Source organism: Zeus faber (assembly GCF_960531495.2).
Source record: "Zeus faber genome assembly, chromosome: 1".
In the NCBI taxonomy this organism is placed as follows: domain Eukaryota; kingdom Metazoa; phylum Chordata; class Actinopteri; order Zeiformes; family Zeidae; genus Zeus; species Zeus faber.
The window spans coordinates 64,344,705-64,368,472 of record NC_137193.1 but is presented as its reverse complement, the minus strand read 5'-3'; the positions used below and the strand labels follow the sequence as shown (position 1 = coordinate 64,368,472).

The window sequence follows — 23,768 nt, the reverse complement described above, 5'->3', positions numbered from 1 at the left end:
GAACTGGACCATGGAGAAATGGAATAAGGTGTGATCAATCACATTTGGATGGCTGCGGTTAGGGTCCGATCAGAACGAGCATCTGTGGGATGTGCTGGAACAAGCCCAATCCATGGAGGCCCCACCTCGCAACTTAAAGGATCTGCTGATAATGTCTTAGTGCCAAATACCACAGGACACCTTCAGAGGTCTTGTGGAGTCGATGCCTCATTTTTACTGTTTGAGCTGTGTATTTTGTTTAATTTCACCCTTCATGATGAGTCCAAAGAAGAAGGATGATGGGGAAAAAGAAAAGGGCAATGATTCCCATTAAAACTAAGGATATCATAAAAAAAGGTGTATATGGGAAAAATTGCTTCGACATACGACCGTTCTTATAGAACGAATTAGTTGTAAGTCGAGGTACCACTGTGTGTGTGCGTCTGTGTGTGTATATATGTATGTGTGTGTATATATATATCTATCCAATCCATCTGAAACGCTATACCGCCAGAACAAAGAAAAAAGTAAGGTTTCTGTGAGAGTGTGACGTAAAAAAAATGTGGTCACATTTCTGTTGATAATATTGTTGCGTTGTGTTTTTTTGTGGGAATTTAAATATTGAATGATATGCATTACTACTAGACAGTAGGGGGCAGCAGAGCCCAACACGGCCGTCCATGAGTGCCTAGATGCAGAACATGGCGGACGTCTGCACACACTTAATATTTTCAAATTTCCATTATATCTAGTTCATTGAACCATGAAAAAAGATTAAAAAAAAGAAGGTAAAAACAAAATATAAAAAAGAGCCCTTACGGTCCTTATTGTTAGTTTTTTGCATTAATAATCTACAATAACAAATGCAGAAACCAATACACGGCATGCATACAGTTGTATAAACAGATATACCTATGTAAATAAAATAACGTTTTATAAAACTTGACATTTTTTTCGGGGCTGTTTAGATTTTTATTAATTTAAGGGATTCCCAGTAAAGTTAGAATCGACGGCGTTCATACTTCCATATTGGATAGAAACGACGTCTGGCGCACACGTCCTGATGCCGATGACGTTAAACGCAGGAGACAGGAAGTGAGTGCAGGAAATAACAGTAAAGATGGCAACCGGTTCAGATCACGGCCTAAAAACAGTAGTTTGGGAAAGTAAGTTGATTGTTCAATACTGTACAAATGGCTATCATTTGTCCAAAGAACGCCTCTAGCCGGTATAGTCGCGTTTGAACACTTTTGGATCGTTTTAGAGCTATTTCCTGTCATTTAAGTTTAGTTGCGCTGTTGACCGCCGTGCAAACTCCGACTTCACAAAATAACAGTGGTTAAGAAGCTTGGACTCTTAAACAAAAATATTTTTGCACAAAATTTGATTGGCTTTCTTGTTGCATTTAGTGAGCAGTTAATTTCAGTAAACTCAATCGTCTGATAGAGTCACCACCTTATTGCCTGCTGACAACCTAAGCGCTATCCCTGCGTCCAATATGGCGTACTACGTGATTTACAATGGCTTCTCACGCATACTATTTCGTCATAGAGCCGCGCCATTTCCTTTCAGCAGTTTCAGGGTGTGTGTGTGTATTTTCAATGATATCCATGGCATTTTCCCTTCTAGAATTAAAGGAAACAATCATTGCGGATTGTCGAAAGTCTGAAGTATGGAAGGTAGGATATATATTTAATTATCTTCTTTTTTACCGTTCAATCTCTGCTTATGGGCAGAATGCATTGTCTTATCCTCTTGGCTGTGGGATTTCACATTTTGTTACATCATTGATGAGAAATATACTCTGTTTCTGTCTTGTTAAATAGATGTCTTAAAATACTCCTTTTAATTGCATGTAATTTCTTCATCTTGCTTTCACAGATATTGATTTTGGACCCATTCACCACCAAGCTTCTCTCGTCATGTTGCAAAATATCGGATTTGACGTCAGAGGGAATAACAAGTAGGCAGCATTGTTGGATAGTGACATGAACCAGATTGCCACAGTAGAGGCATTCACAGGCTTCACAGGAAACAGGCTAGGTTTCTGTCACATAATCAAAACTATTCACAACGAATTTCAAATCTGTACAAATCTACATCTATCTATCAATCTATCCAAGGCATTGCTGATGTTTTCTGATTGTCATAAAAAATTATTATTAGGAATCATTAGACTTTAGCTTTTCCTTTTCTAAATTATTATAAAACCTAAGCAGTTTAAAAGTAGGAGAAAAGTTACATTTCAAAAAACAGGTTTAGTGCAGGAAGAGTGTTTTAAGTAGACACGTGTCTATCAAGGATTGCATTTTTTTTTTTCTTTCAGTTGTGGAAGACCTCTACAAAAGTAGAGAGCCTGTTCCAGAAATGCGGGCTATCTACTTTATGACACCAACTGCAAAGGTTTGACCTTACAAAGCTTGTAGGACATTCCACTGCAGATTTATACCATTCTTGTGCTACATTTTTGCTTCACAATTTTGTTCAAAAATGTTTGTTAAACAACTAACTGATATATGTTTATATTTATTTGTAGTGTGTGGACGCCTTTATTGCTGACTTCAAGCTGAAACCCAAATACAAAGCAGCATATGTTTATTTTACAGACTGTGAGTAGCTGAATCTTGTGACATAACAAAACGAATTTATACATATCAATTGTAGGAATGAACCCGACTCAGAATTTTGTCAGTCTAATCAGATTTGGCTGTTCAATATGAATGTTCGAGTTTTCGTTTTCCGAGTTCCCGTGAACGCAGCATTGCTTCCTGCTTTCAACGCACTTTTAACCAGTGTCTTCATCTTCTAACGTAATATCAGAGAACGAGTCCAATAGTTAATCGATCGCGGATGATGGTGTTCTCTCAGACGGGTTAAAAAATTAAAATAAATGCCCCCGCCCCCAAAAGTGGGCAGCCCTAATCAATTGCATATATTGATTACAGATTTTATGCCAGAATTGGGATACCATTTGACACATTTTATTTAATATAAAACACGTACACTAAATGAGCTTTCCTCCAACAGACTGCCCTGATGAGTTATTCAACAACATGAAGCTTTACTGTGCGAAATATATCCGCATCTGTAAGGAAATCAACATTTCCTTTTTACCATATGAGGCACAAGTAAGTGTTTGTCCTTCAGGATTTCATGGTTCTGCTACTGTTCATTAACTGTTAAAAAGCTAAATATGGAAACATCCTTTGCTTTTTATTTATATTTTTCCAACCAAAATAGTTTCTTATAACCTCTTGCATGGAGTGACCATTAGAACTCTTAAGGTGGAGGTACACTTAAAAAGAAGTAGAAGTTCTTGACCAAAATGACGTCTTCAGATAAGAATAAATTGATGCAGCGATCTGGGGTCTTGCCGTGTTCTCAGCGCAAGCCCCAGAGGTGAACTTTGTCTTTGATCTTTCTCTCGTTCTGAGAGCTCCCCTTGTCTTGATTGGTCCAAATGCCGTTGCATCATGCCAGGGGATGGACCTCCCTTTCCAGGTCATGCAACCACCTCCTTTTCCTGGGTCAACAAGCATGTTTCTTTCTGTTAATTTCTGGAACCGCACCACTCGGAGCATGTTTTATGTATCCCACAAACATAAACCAGTACTCAAATAAAAAATGGTAAACAAGGCTGAATCAGTCAGTGTGTGTCTTCTATTTCTCCTCCAGTAGTTTCCATGTACTGGTTTTATTGTGTTTTTATTCAAGTTGTATTGTTTTCATTAGTTTGTACTTGTATGCTAAAAACAATTCAAACAAAGGACATTCAGCCCTAGTTCAGGACAGTGGGTTTCGTAATGGAGAGAGATCTTTGTCTTTTGTTCTTGCATTTTTTTAAGTGTACCTCCACATTTTTAAATCACAGGTTTGCTATTTTCCAACAGAGGCCTTGTTGAAATGTTGGTCCCCATCATTTAGAACTGTTCATAGCACATCACAAAGCACGGTGTTCAAAAGGCTTCAGGTTTTTTTGTGTACTTCGGATGTTTCATTTTGTAATGAGATGGTAGAAAAGGCTTCTGGCAACTCTGCCATCGATGTTGGCCATAGGCGCTTCAGAAGAACCCAGGTGCCACTTTTGCAGTAGCATCTGGGTTCTTCTGAGTATTTCTCACCAGGTTTCAGGCCAGTCTTTCTATAATCTGGGGGCCTCCGTTTTTGTCACTATACTAAATCCCTTGGTTATCTTGATAACCTTGGTGATCCCGTCCGATGGCTTCTCCTATCATTGCTATGCAGATGACACTCATCTCTTGTTTCCCAAATCTCTGCATGTCTTCAAGACACTTACGCATGAATGTCTGGTCACAACCTGAAGCTCAAGCTCAAAAAAGACAGAGCTTTTTGTCCCTGGGAAGGACAGCCCTCACATAGACCTCTCCATTACCTATCAAGAGAACGTATTTCCTGCTCAATGTCAAGAACCTTGAGCTAATTCTCGACAACCAACTGCCCTGCGCCGCCCACATCGCTTCTACAACCTGCCCCTGCAGGGCTTTCCTCAACATTTGCAGGCTATGCCCCTTGCTCACGAGGGAAGGGACGCAAGTCCTGGTTTAGGCACTTATCTGCCGCCTAGACTACTGCAACGCTCTTCTGCCTGGACTATGCGCTATCTCGGCTTGGATCAAATATTAGATGCTGGTACTCTTCTACAAGACAGTACATCAAACTGCCCCTCCATAACTACAATACCTGTTCAGGTTCTAGACTTCAGCTCATTTGCTCCGCTACGCCACCCTTCAGGCTGCCTAGCTCCTCCATCGCTATGTGGACTCAGAAGTCGCTTGTCCCAATCAAAACTCTTCTCATCCCTGGCGCCACAATGATGGACCGAGCTCCCCCTTCTATCATAACGGCTGAATTGTATCCCATCTTTTGTCACAGACTGAATACCCATCTCTTCAGACTATACCTGGAGCACCCCACCTGCACGGACCTGTCTATCTCATAAGGATCCCTTTACTTTCTTCACTTGTTTTCCGAAAATAAGCTCTCTTACTCTATTAATGTTACTTATTCCTAGAGAAGTGGTCTGATACTTCCGTCAAAATGTACTTATTGTAATTCGCATTGGACAAAAGCACCTGCTAATTGACATAATGACATAATGTGATCTTTATGTTCATCTTCTTGGTTTTCCAGAACTTGGACTTGATTTCAACTGTTCCAGTTCAGGGTTTTATTGACTCTTTAGCTCTTCGGTAAATCAGCTCTTTTGGCCATAAACAGGAAGTTGCGCCGCATCATTTTTTTCAGGCAACCCACTGTAGCCACTGTTACACTTTTGATGTATAGCAGCAATGCAAAAAGTAGTTTTAAATAAATTGGTATATAACTATCACATTATTTAAAACATGCTAAAAAAAATAACAAGAAAAACAGTAATGATTTATAATAACATTATTGCACTGTGACTTTTTTGAAAAAGGCGATATAAAACGTTTTTGTAAAATCTAACATGTGCCCCCTTGCACTGCATTTAGGAACATTAAGATGCTGCAGCATAGCAATTCTCAATAGTAAAGTTTCAGCAGGGTTGTGTGACGTTATTAACAGTTATAAAAATAATCATAAGCTGTATATTCACAAAAGTACATTTTCGTATGTAAGGAGTGTGTCTCCGTAAGGAACTATTGGCAAAAAAAAGGCCTTAACAGTCAAAAGAAGCGCACAAAATGAAATGGAGAAATTTCTAACCCCTCAGTGTTTTCTTTAGGTGTTCACATGCGATAACCCGGGGGCTTTCCAGAGCATCTACAGCCCTCACAGTCAAGACAAAAGGAGGACAATGGAGACTCTGGCAGACCAGATCGTCACTCTGTGTGCCACTCTGGACGAGTACCCAGGAGTTAGATACAAGAAGTAAGAATCTCCCTACTTGCGTTATGCCACTCCTTAACCCCTGTTACCTTTTACAACAAAAGCTTTTTTAAACACCAATGCTCTGACATGTATTAACTCTGGTCCAAAACAAGATGTCATTGTTTAATTTGTTTGTTTCAGATTGAATTTTAACCTGCATGGTCTGCAATGTCCTATATCATACTCATCCTCCAGTGCAACCCCTGATTAATATATTTGTATATTATGTTTCATACAATAATACACAGCTAGTGATGTTAAATCCAGTACGGTGGAATGCAAATATTTAGGCACCCCCACTAAACCCCTTTCACACATGCAGACTTTCCCAGTAATGTTCCAGAACCGTTCCTGCATGAGGTCAATTGTGAACAGGAACAGGAATGGATATTCCAGGAAATCTGTTCTGGCAATTTGCCACCCCCAAGCCCTTGTAACATTTCCGGTAAAATGCCGGTACAACTGTGTTACGGCTGTGCTGTGAATGGAAGCAGTAACATTGCAACAAGCAAGTAAAGTAGGGGTGGAGCCGAATACGGTATCGGCTGAACACAAATAGTGGGTTTTTACAAATATTTATTTTGTACAAATACATCACACATACATCCTCTTTGTGCGTGCAAGTGAGCTTTGTTCATTCGTCGCTCTGTGTGCTGCTGCTCCGTCTGTGGCTCTCTGGTGTGGACCACACCGGGTGACTTCTGCTGGACTGTCCCTTGCCCCATCTTTTCCGGAATTATCATGGCATGTGTGAAATCATGGCATAAGACAAAGCTAACCTGACGTCTAAATGCTTCCTGTAGTGAGCTAGGAGTCAATTATTTTGGAACAGTATTGGGCCTCCTTGCATATATGGCATATTTGAGATCTTGCCACAGATTTTCAATGAAATTTAATTCTGACTCTTTCCTGGGGGAAACGTCATGGTTGATTTTGAGGTATGCTTAGGATCATTGTCTTGACAGTCAAGACTTCTATGTCTTGATTGACAACATTAGCCCCTACAATATGTTGATATTTGATAAAAATCTGTTCTTCCTCCTCCCATTACCATATCTTCTATGCCACCAGCTACCATAAATCATAAGGGATTCCACCCCAGGCTTGACAGTTGGCAAGGTGTATTTTTTCTCCAAACACTTCTTTGGTTCAAGTTCAAGTGGTTATTTGTCACATACATATACATACAGTCATACATACATGCAGTGAAATATCATGACACCCGGTGATTACGCACAATAAGCTCTATGGTCAGAAACGTAATTTTTGGTTTCAGCAGCCCAAAGCATATTGTTCCATGAGGCTTCAGGCTTCCTTTCACAGTCTCGTGTTATGGTGGATGTCTTTGTTGGCTAAAGTGTGTTGCATTGTTGTCTTATGAACAACCAGACCTGTATCCGCCACTGTTTTTTGAAGCTCTTTTGCAATGATATATGGGCTTTATTTAAAAAAAAAAATACATAGTCGAATGGCAATTTGAGAATTAGACTACCGGTAGTTAATTTTTTTTTATATTCTAATTCTATTAGAATTTGGAATTTCGTTCCTGCAGCCCTAATGGTAACTATTTTGACCTGGGGTGTCCACATTGCATTCCGTTGTAATAAGGGCACTACACACCAAAGCCCAGTCTTACCAAACAAATTCACATTCGCTTAAGCAAAGAACCTCAGGCAGTGCCATCATTATTCTCCATAAAACCCAGCACCGAATAGCATTGTTGGCTACTGATTTGCAACCACTCATGTTACTACTTCACAAAGGGTATCAAGTCAATGAGGTATTTTTTTTTTTATGTACTTTGCCCACTCTGTTATCTTGTGCCTTGTCATTTCAAGGGATGGCAACTTGGAGAATGCCAAGTACCTGGCGGAGCTGGTGGACAACAAGCTGTCCAGGCACTACGAGCTAGATGACAATGGAAAGAAAAAAGTCAGTGCTTTGTCCTATCACCCCCCCACCACACTCAATCACTGACTCACTCACACTTCACCCCACCCTTTAGGGAAAAAGAAAATCCAAGAAGCAAATCAGCCTGAGCTTTTATTTCTAGTGTCTAGGGGATGGTAGCTCAGGCGGTAGAGCTGGTGGTCTAGTCATCTAAAGGTTGCTGGTTCGATCCCAGGCTCCTCCTGCTAGCATGCTGTAGTGTCCTTGAGCAAGACACTTAGCCCCTAATTGCTCCTGATGGCTGTGTCCATCGGTGTTTGAACAATTGTAAGTCGCTTTGGATAAAAGCGTCTGCTAAATGACTAAATGTAATGTAAATGTAGTGTGCAACAGTAATGGCTTGAAGTGTTTTTTAATCACCTAAAAGAAGATGTACAGATTTTGACCTCAGAATCCCTTCAAAACTTGGAACATGTGGACAAAATGTGTCGTTGCCTTTTATTTAATTCTGCAGACTGGAAAAAGTAACCATAACAATTGACAGTATAATTTTCTCTATGTTCCATGTGTTTCATGTTAATATATATTGCTGTGTATCCCCCCTTCCACCAGGGAAAAACCCAGGCCCAGCTGCTAATAGTCGAGAGGTGCTTTGATCCCGTCAGCCCCATACTACACGAGCTGACCTACCAGGCCATGGCCTATGACCTGATCTCCATTCAGAATGAGACCTACAAGTAGGAAGACCCTTCTCCACCGTCTCTCTGTGTTCAATAATCCACTTACTTTAAATGGGACTCATTACGCTAATTTTCAACAAGTTAATATAGGTTTCTGAGGTCCCCAAAATGTTTTGGAACAACTCAAATATAAAAATACAACAAAATGATGCATTCTAGCCATTCTAACATGCCTCTAAATTCGTCATGACTTTGTTTAAGTGGGAGGAGCTACCCTCCTGAGGCCCCAAGTTCTGTGAATCAATGGGGGTTGAGCACAAGTTCCGGGTTCTGTGGGCTAATGGGGTTTGAGCTTGACTTCCGGGTTCCATTTTATTTAGTCTTTAGTCTAGCTTCAACTGTTTCACCTCATCAGTGCACCAAAATCTGTTTCTGAACAAATTTGAGCGAGAAACATTTTAAATTAAATAAATTCATTTACAATAAAAATACACTACCTTTATTGGTTTTGTTTGGAGTAACCTACAGCAGATTGCGCACCGCAGCCTATAGTCTATCTACTGCATATATATGGTATATATCTTTTGAAAGAAACTCACAGCAGAATTATATTTTAAATACTTACATTTCCATCTGCAGGTTCTTCATGGACAGTTGGTATTAATTCCTTCAAAATTATTTTAAAAGATTTGTGCTGGTCTTTAAGCAAACAGAACAGTAGGACTGAGACGACAGCTCACAAAAACTGGGTTGTCTTATTTCACAGTTTGTGTATTAATAGGCACATCAGAGACCCGAATGTATGTGCTTAAGCACTGAAAAAAGGAGTTCTTAATAATTAATGATTAAAGTTTTCTTTAATCCCATTGCCATATCAGATCACATTGCCATATTCCTTTGCGTGTGCTCAGGTATAAGACCAAAGATGGCTCAGAGAAGAACGCCCTGCTCAACGAGGATGACATGCTGTGGGTCAAACTTAGGCACATGCACATTGCTGAGGTCTCAGAGTAAGTATCTAGGGGCGGATGTGAGCTGCATTTATATTCTGTTGTACAGTCAATGACTCGAGAGCCAGAAAATCGATCCCTCCAGTAATTTGGGATCTCATTTATTCGTAAAGACACAAATCCAACTAGTGGCTCCATTCGTGAAAGCTTGCAGTTTTTTTTCAATGCTCACAATTTAGGGATGTTAACAGGGATGACTATCAATTAATTGCTAATAATTTTATTGATAAGATTTCAAATTAAACAATTAACTGACAATCTACGATCTTGTTGTAATTGTATCAACGGGAGTTTTCCTCCCGCACAGAGAGCGCAGGGTGTTTAAAAAGCTGGCACATTCTCCATTACAGTCCCTCACTGGAACGACAGGGGGCAGTATAGAAAAAAATACCCAGTGGAGCAGGAAGTAGTTGTAGAAATATAAGGAGGCTTCCAGATGAATGACAAATAACAAACATGGCTGGGCCTTAAAAACGGGAGCTTGATGCTGAGGAGGGAACTGTATTTTCATTGTTGCTCAACAACTAACCCTCATGCGGGCCAAGACGAGTCAGAAATATTCCTGTATGCGCAAACCAGCTCAGTGTGTCTTACCTAGAATTGATTCATATTGAAATGAAATGAGAAACAGCCCTCGCGCCAAGTCACAAAATCTCAGAGCTGCTGTCGCGTAGATCCCCACTCGCTATGGCACCAACCCCTGATGACTTCATTAGCTTTTGTTATCAATTAATCGATGATTGTTTAAGGTTAACAACTATCGATTAAGGAAATTCCTTTAAATTTGCATCCCTTTTGCATCCCCATTTTTTAATGTCAATATGACATTAAAAAATGTATTGCGAATTCAGCCAATCATTGCATTTTCCGGATAAAATGATCCAATTCACAACGATTTGTCCTTGCAAATGACATTACTGTAGCAATTTTACCAAAACCTCCTGCCTAGCCACTTGCTAATGCTATCTACACTGACTGATGACTATTATAGCAATGCAAATAAACAGATCACATTTGCCTCTCAAAATAAGATTGTGCATTACAATTTCCCAATCTTTTGCATGAGAGCGATGGAGAAAATCACCGACTAACAGTCACATTTCGAGGCAGAAACTTTCAAAGATATACTTTTACATTTTCGCAAATTGAATTCCCTTTCCTTGAGAAAAGCTGTTGCAAATTCAATTGTTTTAGGAAGCAATAATTGCAAAATAGAACTCCACGAGGAACTGGAACCTTGTATTGTTGCAGCCAAACAAAGAACTTACTTAATTGCCATTATATTATAGATCATTATTTTGTCAACAGAATAACTTTTATTTTTTTTGTTGTGTCATATGCTTCCACAATGTGATTTGATGAGTTGTTTTTTTTTTATAATTTCTCATAATTGATGTTGAACCCATAATTTTCTGTTTTGTTTTTTTTATGTCTGTGTATATATATATATATAAAAAAGGCAAATCCCAAAGTTGGTAAAGGAAATATCTGCCAATAAGAAACAGCCAGACGGAAAGGTACGGCATCCAACCTTTTTTTTCAGAGTAATTTCCACCGAACATTTGTGAACTCTTGACCTCTCTTTGAGGCAATATTTCAAACAGGAGTAGCTTATTGATTTATTTAACTTAATTAATAAATAAATAAATTAATTTATTTATTTATTCATTTTTTTGTCTGTTTGCCATTAGTATCCATCTATATGCTAATCTAACATCATAATCTTGCCATATTTTATGACCTTGATATCCATCATTTTAACATGAAATATCAATAATCTTTCTCTTAATATCCATCACCAATTCTGGATTGATCTCATTTACTTAATTGCTCTCCAAAAATGGATGATTCAATGTATTTTTTCCCAGATCACAATAAGTGGTTTGTCCCAGTTGATGAAGAAGATGCCCTCATTCCGTAAACAGTTGACTCAGGTATGTTGGTGGCCAGTATGTCTCATGTCTCTATGCATTCGTCTCTGTGCTTTGCCTAAAAACAAAGATAAAAAACATGAGTTTGTTGTAGTCTTGGATCTTTTTCCTTAGAGGGTCACAATTAACTTTTAAAGGAAAAACTGAATATTTTAAATATTCTAATAAAATATGTTTAATAGATGAATCATAACTAGTAGCAGGTCAAAGTTACTATCGTAAAATTGAATTATAAGAAGATTCAAGAAGATTCAAGAAGATCAAGAAGATTTTTTTGGGGGGGGGGGGGGGTAATTATAACACACTCTATCACACACTAAGCTTTGCCTTTCTGTCCTAACTCCAGAAAACGGTTCATCTGAACTTGACCGAAGATTGCATGAACCACTTCCAGAAAAACGTAGAGAAACTCTGCAAAGCCGAACAGGTCTCATAACCCTCTATTATCAATTTCTATGTGTTTCTATGTGAATGTACAGTGGGGGAAATAATTATTTGATCCCTCACTGATTTTGTAAGTTTGCCCACTGACAAAGAAATGAACGGTCTTTAATTTTAGTGGTAATTTTTGGTAGGTTTATTATAACAGTGAGAGACAGAATATCACATTAAATAAAAGCTAGAAATTATTTTGCATTTCATTGAGTAAAATAAGTATTGAGTAAGTATTGAGTAATCCCCTATCAAAACATGACTTAGTACTTGGTGGAGAAACCCTTGTTGGCAAGTACAGAGGTCAGATGTTTCTTGTAGTTGATTTCCAGGTTTGCACACATCTCAGGAGGAAAGTTGGACCACTCCTAAGGTTTCGAGGCTGTCGCTTGGCAACTCCAAGCTTCACCTCCCGCCACAGATTTTCTATAGGATTAAGGTCCAGAGACTGGCTAGGCCACTCCATGACCTTAATGTTCTTCTTCTTGAGCCACTCCTTTGTTGCCTTGGTTGTATGTTTTGGGTCATTGTCGTGCTGGAAGACCCATCCACCACCCATTTTTAGTGTCCTGGCTGAGAGAAGGAGGTTGTCACCCAGGATTTCACGGTACATGGCCCCATCAAGTCGACCTGTCCCCTTAGCAGAGAAACACCCCCAAAGCATAATGCTTCCACCTCCATGCTTGACGGTGGGGATGGTGATCTTTGGGTCGTAGTCAGAATTCCTCTTCCTCCAAACACGGTGAGTCGCATTGATACCAAAGAGCTCGATTTTGGTCTCATCTGACCACATCACCTTCTCCCAAGCATTCTCTGAATCATTCAGGTGTTCATTGGCAAACTTCAGACGGGCCTGCCATGTCCCTTTTTGAGCAGGGGGACCTTACGGGCGCGATTTTAATCCATTACGGCGTAATGTGTTGCCAATGGTTTTCTTGGTAACTGTGGTCCCAGCTGCCTTGAGATCATTAACAAGCTCCCCCTGTGTAGTTCTGGGCTGATCCCTCACCTTTCTCATGATCATTGATACCCCAAGAGGTGAGATCTTGCGTGGAGCCCCAGACCGAGGGAGATTGACGATCATTTTGTGTTTCTTCCATTTTCGAATAATCATGCCAACGGTTGTCTCCTTCTCACCCAACTTCTTGCCAATGGTCTTGTAGCCCATTCCGGCCTTGTGCAGGTCTACAATCTTGACACTGATGTCCTTAGACAGCTCTTTGGTCTTGCCCATGATGGAGAGGTTGGATTCTGATTGATTGATTCTGTGGACAGGTGTCTTTTATACAGGTAACAAGTTGAGACAGATGTGTTTTATACAGGTAATGAGTTGAGATTAGGAGTACTTTCTTAAAGCGAGAGGACTAATCTGTGGGAGCCAGAATTCTTTATGGTTGGTAGGGGATCAAATACTTATTTCACTCAATGAAATGCAAAATTATTTATACATTTTATTTAATGTGATTTTCTGGATTTTCTTTTTGATATTCTGTCTCTCACTGTTATAATAAACCTACCAAAAATTACCACTAAAATTATAGACTGTTCATTTCTTCTTCAGTGGGAAAACTTACAAAATCACTGAGGGATCAAATAATTATTTCCCCTACTGTACCTGTTGACTGACAATGTCGTAAAATTATTCCAAAAACCTTGTGGGGGCTTTAATGGCTTGATGTGAAATATAACTTTGAAGTGAGTAAATTGCTTTTCAACCATATGAACTGAGCCTCAAGGCTTCCATAACCAAACGCAGTCTGTGTTGTGCTCAGATACAGTATGTCCTTTAATGGACATTTCAGTTTTGAAATTGAGAGAAGTTGAGAAATTGCCTTTTGTCTATGTTACCCAGATTCAGATGAGAAGGTCAAGACAGATTTTATCCTTGTGTGTCCAGAGTTCATATAGTGATGCATAAAGGCTGCATGCTAACTGTTTTAGATCAATACAAAGGCTGCAGGGGGAAACAACAAGCCCAGTTCTAGTGATGTTAGAAATGCACCCTCCAACATCTTTCAAATCTTGAGTTATTTAAGCAATATGTCTAGAACGTCTTGGGTTGTTCTTGAGCGGACTCTCTTTCATTGTCCCCAAGGAACTATTCAAGTATGGAAAAAAAATATATTGTTCCTTTGGCAATCCAAATATCACAATGAAATCTTGTGATATTTACTTTATTTACCTTACTTTATACGACCACATATTTTATTGTATTTGATTAGCTTATTTTGCTGTGCTTCTGTAAAAAGACCAAACACTGCATCACAACAGTCTTATGTAGAAAGCTTTCATTAATTGGTAGAAAAATTCATGGCTGCTCTCAAGTAGGCTGTTGTATAAAGCTGAATGTATTTGGTCTCAATGTTCTGTTACATGTACAGTATAGATGAAGGGTAAAACTTATATACATTCGTATCCTGCATAGGATCTGGCAGTTGGCTTGGACGTGGATGGATTGAAGGTGAAGGACCCAATGAGGACCCTACTGCCTGTACTTCTCCACCCCCACAGCACCCATGATAAGATCCGGGCCGTCTTGCTCTACATCTTCAGCCTCAATGGTAGATCACACCCCTGTTGCTAGCACTCCTGTCGCTGTAAACTGCCTCTTCCAGACCTGCCAACATGCCCACATTTTGTGTGGCATTTACGCACACAAATGCTACACAAGACTTAAGACTAGGAATGCAGGGGTTAATTATTGCAGTTATCCACTGCCAATTACACTGAGCGACGAGTGTATCCTTTGGTTCTGACTAATAGCACTGTGCATGTGATCACAGGGATTTTGGTTTAATACAAGTAAGAAACAAAACTGAATGGAAAACAAAACTAAATCAATCTAAATCTTTCTCGGAGACCAAGGTACAGTGCTGGTCTGTTCAGCCTGTAGCCCGGGTCTGTCTCAACTTGCCTTTCAGAGCTTTAACTGATTATCAGATTATGTTACATATTACTACTATTAGGGCTGTCAAACGATTCTAATAATTAGCGTGATTAATCTCATGATATTGGTGGAGTAACTGACGAGTCAATCAGGAAGAGTATATTTGAGTATAAAGAGTATTAGTTTGTTAAACAAATGTGTGTGGCTCTTCTGCTCTTCTGTTATCCTGTTTTGGGACAGCATGAGGATGCCAAAACTTTTGTGATTATTAAAAAACAGAAAAAAAAGAGGAAGAGTGGACTTGCGGTGCGCTTCCCGGTTCAGACGACTAAGTCGAGGAAAATAGAAAGTTACAAAAGGAAATCTTCAGCCAATAAACCAAAAAAAAGAAACAAGGACTTTAAAAGATAAGGCTCCGGGGCAAAGAGAAGATGGTGTAGGTATTTATCCCGGAGAACTCGAGAAGATGGAGCTCCGGGTCTAAAAGGAGTTGCTGTGTGTAGAAAGTTGCCCAGGGAGACTCATTGACAAAATGGCTATCTACCGGTTTTGTCACTAGGTGGAACGGGGCATTTCCTTAAACCAATCCCTCGGGATGACATCACGTGTCTTCGCCTGATGAGCATTTTAGGATTACTATCTATTCTATTCGCTATCGATATATCTAATTTACGCAAACATTTCACACACATTTCTCCATTTGACCGTCAATCCATGATTGAACATTGTAGAGTAACGATGTTATATCCCAAATTAAATCATTTTCGAGGATTTATGAATACATTCAAGCATTGCATATGTTTTTACATCGCACCCATGCTACATTTAAGGAGATGTAAACATTGGTTTAACACTTTGGCAGAACAAATTAATACTTGTACTTATTAATAAAAGAAAGGTATTTAAAAAAAACAAACCTCTTATATTCACTTATTCGAGTGAAGCGCACAATATAGAGTGTGGAGCGCAGAGAGACGATGGGGGCATTCTTATCTTTCCTGCCACTTGGTGGTGGTAATGGTTCATGAAAGAAATGCCTTGAGATCCTGGTGTGGATATCTCCACCATTTCTTGGCGTAGAAAGACAGGGTTTTGATCCACTTGAATGGAAACATTAGTAGCTTAAACATAGATTAGTTACAGATTGCTTCAATTAAAAACTCAGGTTGTTTAAGAACAGAGAATGACTCTAGAGAGGTTCTCGAGGTATGGTCAGTTCATGGCAGGAGATGTGGGGTAAATTCACACCTTTGTGCAACTTTGGTGGGAGACAATAGAAGAGGTGACGTGTGTGTTTTACACAATGGCAGTGAGGTTATCAATTAGGCCTGGGCCGATATTAGATAATATGCAATATCGCGATATTGGCCATCATAGACAATATTTTCACAGTATCGACATATCGCCCCTCCCCCTCCCTCGCTCCCCGTGGTCCCACGGAGGGACAGACAGAGCTCATGTGGCCGTATGCGCGCAACAGCGAGGAAGCAGATGAAGGATCTGGACGAGGTGATTAATGCAGGTCTAACGGCACAGACGATGCACACTGCGATGGGTTGCCCACTATCGGCATGCCAAAACAGTGTTTTTATTTTAGATGTAGGTTATTTAATTTTAAGTGCGTATGGAACGGTATGGAACAAAACTGCGTTATGGGGACACTTTCTCCGTGCCTCTCCCCGATCACCCACTCTCCATGCATAATAGGCAGAAAATAATCTTAACGAGTGTATGAGTCGTGCTCTGTCCCCACACTGTTTTTAGTTGTTTTATTTGGAGGAACAGGGCACGGCAATCGGGGCGCACAGAGAGCTGTGTTCGATTGACACACATCAATAACCCTAACCCTATTTGTGACCCACCGCATCGTTTGAAAGTGGAGAATCAGAGCTTCCAAACAAGGTGTCACTTGTGCAAATTAAGCAAATATTTTTAAAGCTATGACTTGTTAATGACAAGGGTGTGGCAAACTGTGATTCTGAGATAATCACCTCCAAAGTTTCACTTTCACCAGGTTCATTCATTCAGCTCCCAGAATGCAAATGGGGTTAGCAGACAAACAAAGCCTCATGCCTACTTAACATACACACAACACAACTCATTTTGTTTTTAAAAAATATTTTATTTAACAATAAGAATGTGCATGTTTTATAAAAGTGGAATTATTTTGGAGTTTAAAAGTACGGACAACACAACAAAATGTAGAGTATCAATAATGTGCGTCTGAGAAAATCTGTAATCTGAAAATCTGTCACCAACCTCAACGGACTTCATCACGTCATGAACTTCTTCCGTTGTAGCAACAACGAACATATCGTCGGTCTCAACCGGTGGTTCTTGAAAATATTCCATTTCATTGTGGTACGTTACATAATGATTACTGGAATTTTAGGTAACATCAAATTAACCATAGCTAATATTTATGGCCCCAATGAGGACGTCCCAAATTTCTTTCACAATATATTTTCGAAACGCTTAGAATTCTGTGACTCCATTTTTATACTGGGAGGACACTTTAACACAGTACTGGATCCAAGTTTAGACCGTTCACAAACCAGAAATAATCACCAGCCCTGGCGTTCACCGGACACTATAAAACAATATGAGTGATCTTGCACTTTGCAATTGTTGGAGATCAAATAATCCACATAATAGAAATTACACATATTATTCACCACCGCACTAAAGCTTCTCTAGAATTGTCTTTTTCTTGACAAGTAACTCTGTAATGTCCAAAATCACTAATCCTGAAATCCACCCAATTGTATTCTTCAATCATGGGCCGATTAGTTTCAACCTCATAAATGAAACCAACCAGAACCCTCCTGGCAGGTGGCAGTTTAACCCCTCACTTTGCCGGATAAAGAACTTAACCATTTATTTTCCAGAGAATGGACTTCCTTCATTGAACTGAAAGACTCTCCAGAAATGTCACCATCCTTACTCTGGGAAACGGCTAAGGCAGTTCTAAGAGGTAATATTATTTCAATCTCCACTCAAAAAAAGAAAGGACAAGAACGCCAAAATAAACTCGAACGATTAAATGACTTGCACTCCCAACAAGCCCACTCACCCATTGAGCAAATCCGAAATGAGATCCAGACAATTACATCTCAACTTTATAATATCATCCATCAAAAGACACAATTCCTCATGCAACGAACAAGAGCAAATTATTTTGAATTCAATCACAAATCAGGTAAATTTCTTGCCAATCAATTGAAAAACAATCGAGAAATACTACAGCCATCAAAGATCCACAGGGTAGGATAACAAGCAAGAAATCACTAACATATTTAGAGACTTTTATAATAAGCTATATCACTCGGATAATGAATATAATATATCAAACATTTACTCATTCCTTGATGATATTGACCTCTCTAAACTTTGGACAGAGCAGGCTACCACATTAGATCAACCACTTACTCACTTACACCACTTAATATCTCAAAGGAACAACTTAAATACTGTTATGGCCAATTTAGATGCCGAAAAAAGCATTTGACACTTAATTGAACATATCTCTTTTTAACCCTCACAAATTTGGCTTCGGAGAGTCACTCATTCAATGGATCAGAATCCTGTACAACTCTCCATCTACTTGTGTCATCCCCAATGGTTACACTTTGCAGCGTTTCACTCTACAACACGGCACAAGACAAGAACGTCCACTGTCCCCGTTACTATTTACCCTTCCCTTTACTATTTGTCATCTTTATTGAACCCCTCGTGGCGGCCATCCGTCAAAATAGTAATATCGATCGGTGATATCGGTACCCAATATTATCCCTACTGGAAGTGTTCAATGTCTAAATTCTCAGTCATCCCAGACTATTCACTTAATTGGACTAAAACCACAGTCTCCCACTCAGTGGGGAGGACTGGATTGGCGTAACCCAGAAACTTCAATGAACCATCACAACAGGCAACATTAGATACCTTGGTATTGATATCTCCACCAATCTGTCAGATTTGTCTACCCTTAACTTCACTCCATTGCTCAAATCAATTGAAGAAGACCTCATTCGATGGAACAAACTACCCATCTCACTAATTGGTAGGATAGCAGCAGTGAAAATGAATATAATACCAAAAAATAGACAATATATTTTCAATGACCCCGGTGCAACCAATAGTACATTAGTTTAATACTCTAGTCTCAATAATCAATCCATTTTATTGGAAATACAAGAAACCGAGAATTAAACTCACAACACTACAGAAAAACAGACTGTGGAGGTCGAGTAGCCCAAACTTCAGATATTACTGTCTAGCGAATCATCTTCAATTTATAATAAAATGGTTACAACCAGAGCAACTACTGGATCATGGTTGGTGAGACATTGAACAAAACAGAATTTCAAGAGTTGTCAATATCTGATCTCCCATTCCTAACTGAATAAATACGGAAACATAATTACTTTAAAAACCCATTCATCGCAACACCCCCTACCACGGGTGTTAGGGGGTCCGGGTGGTAGTTTCCTGGGTTGAGCTGGCCTGTCTCCGGGGGGGTGGTGCGGTGCTCCTGCGAAGTGCCTGCAGCTGGCGTCCGTGTGTTGGTTTGAGGCGTGGTTGCGGGGGGTGCGGGTTGCAGGTTCGGGTCTTGGCCCCTGGTTCCCGGGTCAGCGCGCCGGGGCTGGTTAGACATTCGGTCTGGTCCTGTGATTCAGTGGCCACTGGATCACAGGACCAGACCAAACGTCTAACCAGCCTTAGCCTGGCCGGGTGTGCTTGGCATGGGGCTCACCATGTGGCCTCCTTCGTTGGGGGGGACTCCTGTTGTCACACAGGGCTGCCGGGGTACCTTTAGAGTGCTCTCTGTGCGTGACTGGCGCTTGTCACTGGGGGAGCGGGCTGTGGGTGGGGGGGCTGTCTGCCACCCTCTGTTCTGGTCCGCATGCTCGGCAGCCACGGGCTGACCAGGGCCCTATTGGGGGTGCGGACCTTGCCATGTGCCTGCTCCATGCCGGGCCGCTCTGCATCTGTGGCTGGTCACTATAGGTGGCTGCGCCCCAGCCTGCTGCGTCCCTGCGTTGATCTGGTTGTGTCACACCAATCCTACTCCAAACACACTCCACCGGACCAGGGTCTACGGAGCAGGAAGGGTGTGAGTGATTCGGGTTCGACTTGCTTAAAGGAGTCGCTAACATTTGGGTGCCCAGCGCTGAGCACACTCTTCTATGTGGATGGGCGTCTGGTCGGCTGTGGTGGGGCGGGCCTCACCCTTGCGCAGGGAGTGGGTGGGCGGGCATGGGGATCTCGCTGGCTTGCCTGCGGGGCGGGCGGTTCGGTCGGTCTGTCAGTGCAGGGTCTGGCACCCACAGCCCGGGTTCTGCGCCTGCAGCTGCATCTTGTGCCTACACTTGGGGGTGGGTTGTATGTGTGTGACCTGGCGGTGCAGGGTCTCGTGCTCCCTGGGACTGGGTTCTGCTCCTCTGGGCCGGGGGGTTGCTCCACAGGCTCCTGGCTTCTCTGGGGGCCCGAGGGTCTTCTGTGGCTGCGGGGCAGGGTGCTCGGGGCTTTCCAGCTGTGGAGTTCAGGGGGGGTGCTTCGGGGCCCTTCCCGCTGCTTGGAAGCACCACAGCATAATACTGACCTTACACACCAGAACCAATTGGGATAAGTACTGTGTACACACACACACACACACACACACACACACACACACACACACACACACACACACACACACACACACACACACACACACACACACACACACACAGGGTCCCATCACACACACACACACCACCAATACCTGCTTTGAATGCACCCAGCACCCTCCTGGTTGCATTCCTCTCCTTTCTTCCCTCATTTACTGCCATAATTATGACAGGAAGAGGCCACGTGCCCAATTGCTGTTCCAGTCTTCCTGGACCTGATTAACTCTTTTTCAATACATGTTGCCGTCTGATGTTTATGTTTTCCGTGGAAATGTTGTTTAGTTTTATGTTTAATTGTCTCACCCGTGGTGAATCTCTCCCTCTTGGAGTAGTGATTAGTTGTTTAAAGACCCAAATATGGTGAAATAGTTCTCCAAAGAGGGGGATTGATGGGGGCCCTGTATAACAAATGTGATGTGCTCTTGCCATCCTATAGGTCGTCCACCGGACAGAGTTATTGCAGCAGTTCTTGATGATTTAAGAATTAATAAAGAGTTGCATTGCAGGTTGAGAAGTTGAAATGTACTTGCAGACTCTGTCCGAGATGCAATCGCATACAAATACTCTGTGTTGTATGCCTAGCATGCCATGTATGCCCCCCCTGTCAACAACGACGATGATATCATGTATTACGATATTTGGGCGTGACTGCATCACAATACAACATTTTTGATATCGCCGATCAGATAAGTGGTTTCACATCTGTCCGGGTTAGGGTTGGCCAAGAAGGCCGGTTTGTGGAACCCCAGGGGGTTTTGGTGTAGATCCCCAGTGATTCAGATTTGTTATCCTTGCAAATCTGTGATGGGTTAATCCTTGATAATGGAATAAAGTCCAGTAGTATGAGGCAGTGTCAGTACACAAATTATAAAAATCAGGAGTTTGTAACTGAAAGTTGGTATGTATCTTTGTATCAGTTTCTTTAAAAAGTCACTTACTTTCAGGGAAAGCAATTTAGTGTAAATGGAATAAAGTCCATTTTATTAAGTTTCGACCACTTTAAGTGGAAATCAAATTATCCGGACATCCGGAGTTCATGTGCGAAAACAGCTTATGTCTATGATTGCGCAACCGAAATAAATAAAGTCAAACGTGTGACAATTTCAATTTACCTCTTCAGTGAACATGACTTCTTTATTCCCTTTTATTTCCAAAGGGGGGGTTGATCATTTCTATGTAGCGCATTGAGGAAAATGTAAAGCGATCTGGTTGTCTTTGCAGCAATGGTGCAGAAAATAATGCACTAGGGGGGAAGCTGAAAAGTTGTCTATTGCTCCTTTAAGGACTGGGTTAAAAAAAATGGTGAAGCTATCTGCTGACTAAGCTATCTATCCGACTGCTACACGCTACTTGAGTGGCGCTTTCAGGGCCCTCTGACACAGACACAGGCAGAGATGTTGCAAACACACCAGTATATTGTAGTGATGGGCAAGATGGAACAAGCCGGGAGTAGATGGGCACATTACTAGAGGCTCTCGTGTGTGTGTGTGTGTGTGTGTGTGTGTGTGTGTGTGTGTGTGTGTGTGTGTGTGTGTGTGTGTGTGTGTGTGTGTGTGTGTGTGTGTGTGTGTGTGTGTGTGTGTGTGTGTGTGTGTGTGTGTGTGTGTTTTGCTCGTTGATTGCTCTGACCAGCAACAGGTGTACGGCCACCCTGATCCGTGGCCCAACTACCTAGACCCAAGACAGGTGTGGCTGCTTAAACCACACCACACTATTAACCCTTTCCCACTGCGCCAAAAACCCGGTAACACCCACTAACATTCATTTGATTTGTCATTAGTGGGCAGATAACAAATGACCCTGCTATTCACACAGGTTTTTTTTGGCTCTGGCTCAATCAGTTCTGATGTAAACACAACACCTAGGTTTCGGTCCCGGGTCAAATGACCCTGAAATTCATTCAGGTTTTTATCAGTTCTGGCTCAGCTTTGATGTAAACACGACACCTGCTAATTTTGGCCCCTTGCGAGATGCAGCGCACGTTGAAGTTCCGGACGCTGGTGGGTTAATAGACAGGAATATCTGTGTATTATTAAACCATTTCATATTCTATTTAGAATTCAAAATCAGAAGTTAATAACTTTTTTCCCCGCAGGGAGGACCATGAAATTATTTGAGTGTGGGGACCACAGTGGAGAACCCCCCCCGCTACCCGCCGGGTTCCAAGCCCCTCCAGCACTGCCCCAAGCCACTCTCTGAACCGAAGGAGCATCTCTGCTCCCCGCCAATAGATACACGAATGATCCGATTCTTTTGAAAGGCTATTTTGTAGGAGCGAAGGGAACCCGAGTCTTGCTGGGTGATGAGCTGGGTTTTGTTATTTTTTTTTCTTAAGTATTACAGTTGTATGCTGTTGTTTAAGTTGCTGTCTCCTCTACTGATTTTTTCCCCAATCACACTGGAACCATGACACGCCGCATTTGCAGCGCGTTCATGAAGTTGAACCTGACACACCAGGAAAAAGAAAAACACCATTTCACCTGGCAATGGGAATCGCCTATTTTAGTGGGTTTACCGTTTAAAAAATAAAAATAAAAAAACATGTATACCCTCTCATTTTGGTGTAAAAACTATCTTTAAATCCATGCCCACTGGCATATTGAAGGTTAATTTATAAACCCAATTTTTATGTAAATGTATGAATGGCTGATCTTATTACAAGACAAGATTTTCTGTAGACGTTTCATCCCATTGTTTTTTTGTGTATCTATGTATTCATGCACCTAGGGCTGTTTTCTCTTGCTTTATGTTTACTTCTTGTGACCTAGGAACCACAGAGGAGAACCTGAACAAACTCATCCAGCATGTAAACATTGAGAATGACCGAGAGTTCTTCCTGAACTGGAAAGAACTCGCCGTGCCCATAATCTCATCGGTATGTGAGAGTTCTGACAAAAACTGTTACAATGACTGTTTTAAACTGCTCGCCTGATTGAAGTCATAATTTTGAATTAAGTCATTATAAGGCAGTCCATTAGCACCAAGCAAAACAGCACTTGTGTGAATCAGTTGTCTATAGCAAAAAAATCTTCCATCTGAAGTTTTGCTTAGTTTTTCGCTATGTTCCCTTTCACTCCCCACTGACGACACTGGCTAGTGGTCTGGTATTGGTGAGAATGCACTTTGTTTCTCACTGGTTAGTAACTGAGTGCCATGCACCATCTCAAAGCAAGGCAACCAAACAACCATTTTACCTATGGAGAATAATTGAATGGTGAAGCAGGATGTGAAATTGCTTGGAGGTGGCCTTTAGCAAACAGCGCAAACATAGCTCACCTCTCCAAAATGTCAAAGGCCAGCGCAATTGGGAGAATCTGCGGTCTAGTCTGGTAGTACTGATGTTTGGTGAACACTTAACTTAAAGTAAAGACCCAAGAAGCGAAAGCACAAAGAATGAAATTGAATGGAGGTTTTCAGGT

General features: G+C 41.1%; 1 protein-coding gene across 1 annotated transcript in view; it reads left to right on the top strand.

Moving 5' to 3' along the window:
* The first annotated feature begins 1,070 nt into the window (after window positions 1–1,070).
* Window positions 1,071–23,768, top strand: part of stxbp3 (syntaxin binding protein 3) — a 31,538-nt gene continuing 8,840 nt past the window's right edge. Inside the window, exons 1-15 of the mRNA XM_080013941.1 lie at window positions 1,071–1,145; window positions 1,609–1,658; window positions 1,861–1,942; window positions 2,306–2,382; window positions 2,516–2,588; window positions 3,007–3,107; window positions 5,705–5,850; window positions 7,689–7,782; window positions 8,353–8,477; window positions 9,332–9,430; window positions 10,890–10,947; window positions 11,299–11,364; window positions 11,708–11,788; window positions 14,219–14,354; window positions 23,118–23,224. Coding sequence (XP_079870067.1) covers window positions 1,100–1,145; window positions 1,609–1,658; window positions 1,861–1,942; window positions 2,306–2,382; window positions 2,516–2,588; window positions 3,007–3,107; window positions 5,705–5,850; window positions 7,689–7,782; window positions 8,353–8,477; window positions 9,332–9,430; window positions 10,890–10,947; window positions 11,299–11,364; window positions 11,708–11,788; window positions 14,219–14,354; window positions 23,118–23,224 — 1,341 coding nt within the window. The 5' untranslated portion in view covers window positions 1,071–1,099. The remainder of the gene's footprint in view (window positions 1,146–1,608; window positions 1,659–1,860; window positions 1,943–2,305; window positions 2,383–2,515; window positions 2,589–3,006; window positions 3,108–5,704; window positions 5,851–7,688; window positions 7,783–8,352; window positions 8,478–9,331; window positions 9,431–10,889; window positions 10,948–11,298; window positions 11,365–11,707; window positions 11,789–14,218; window positions 14,355–23,117; window positions 23,225–23,768) is intronic.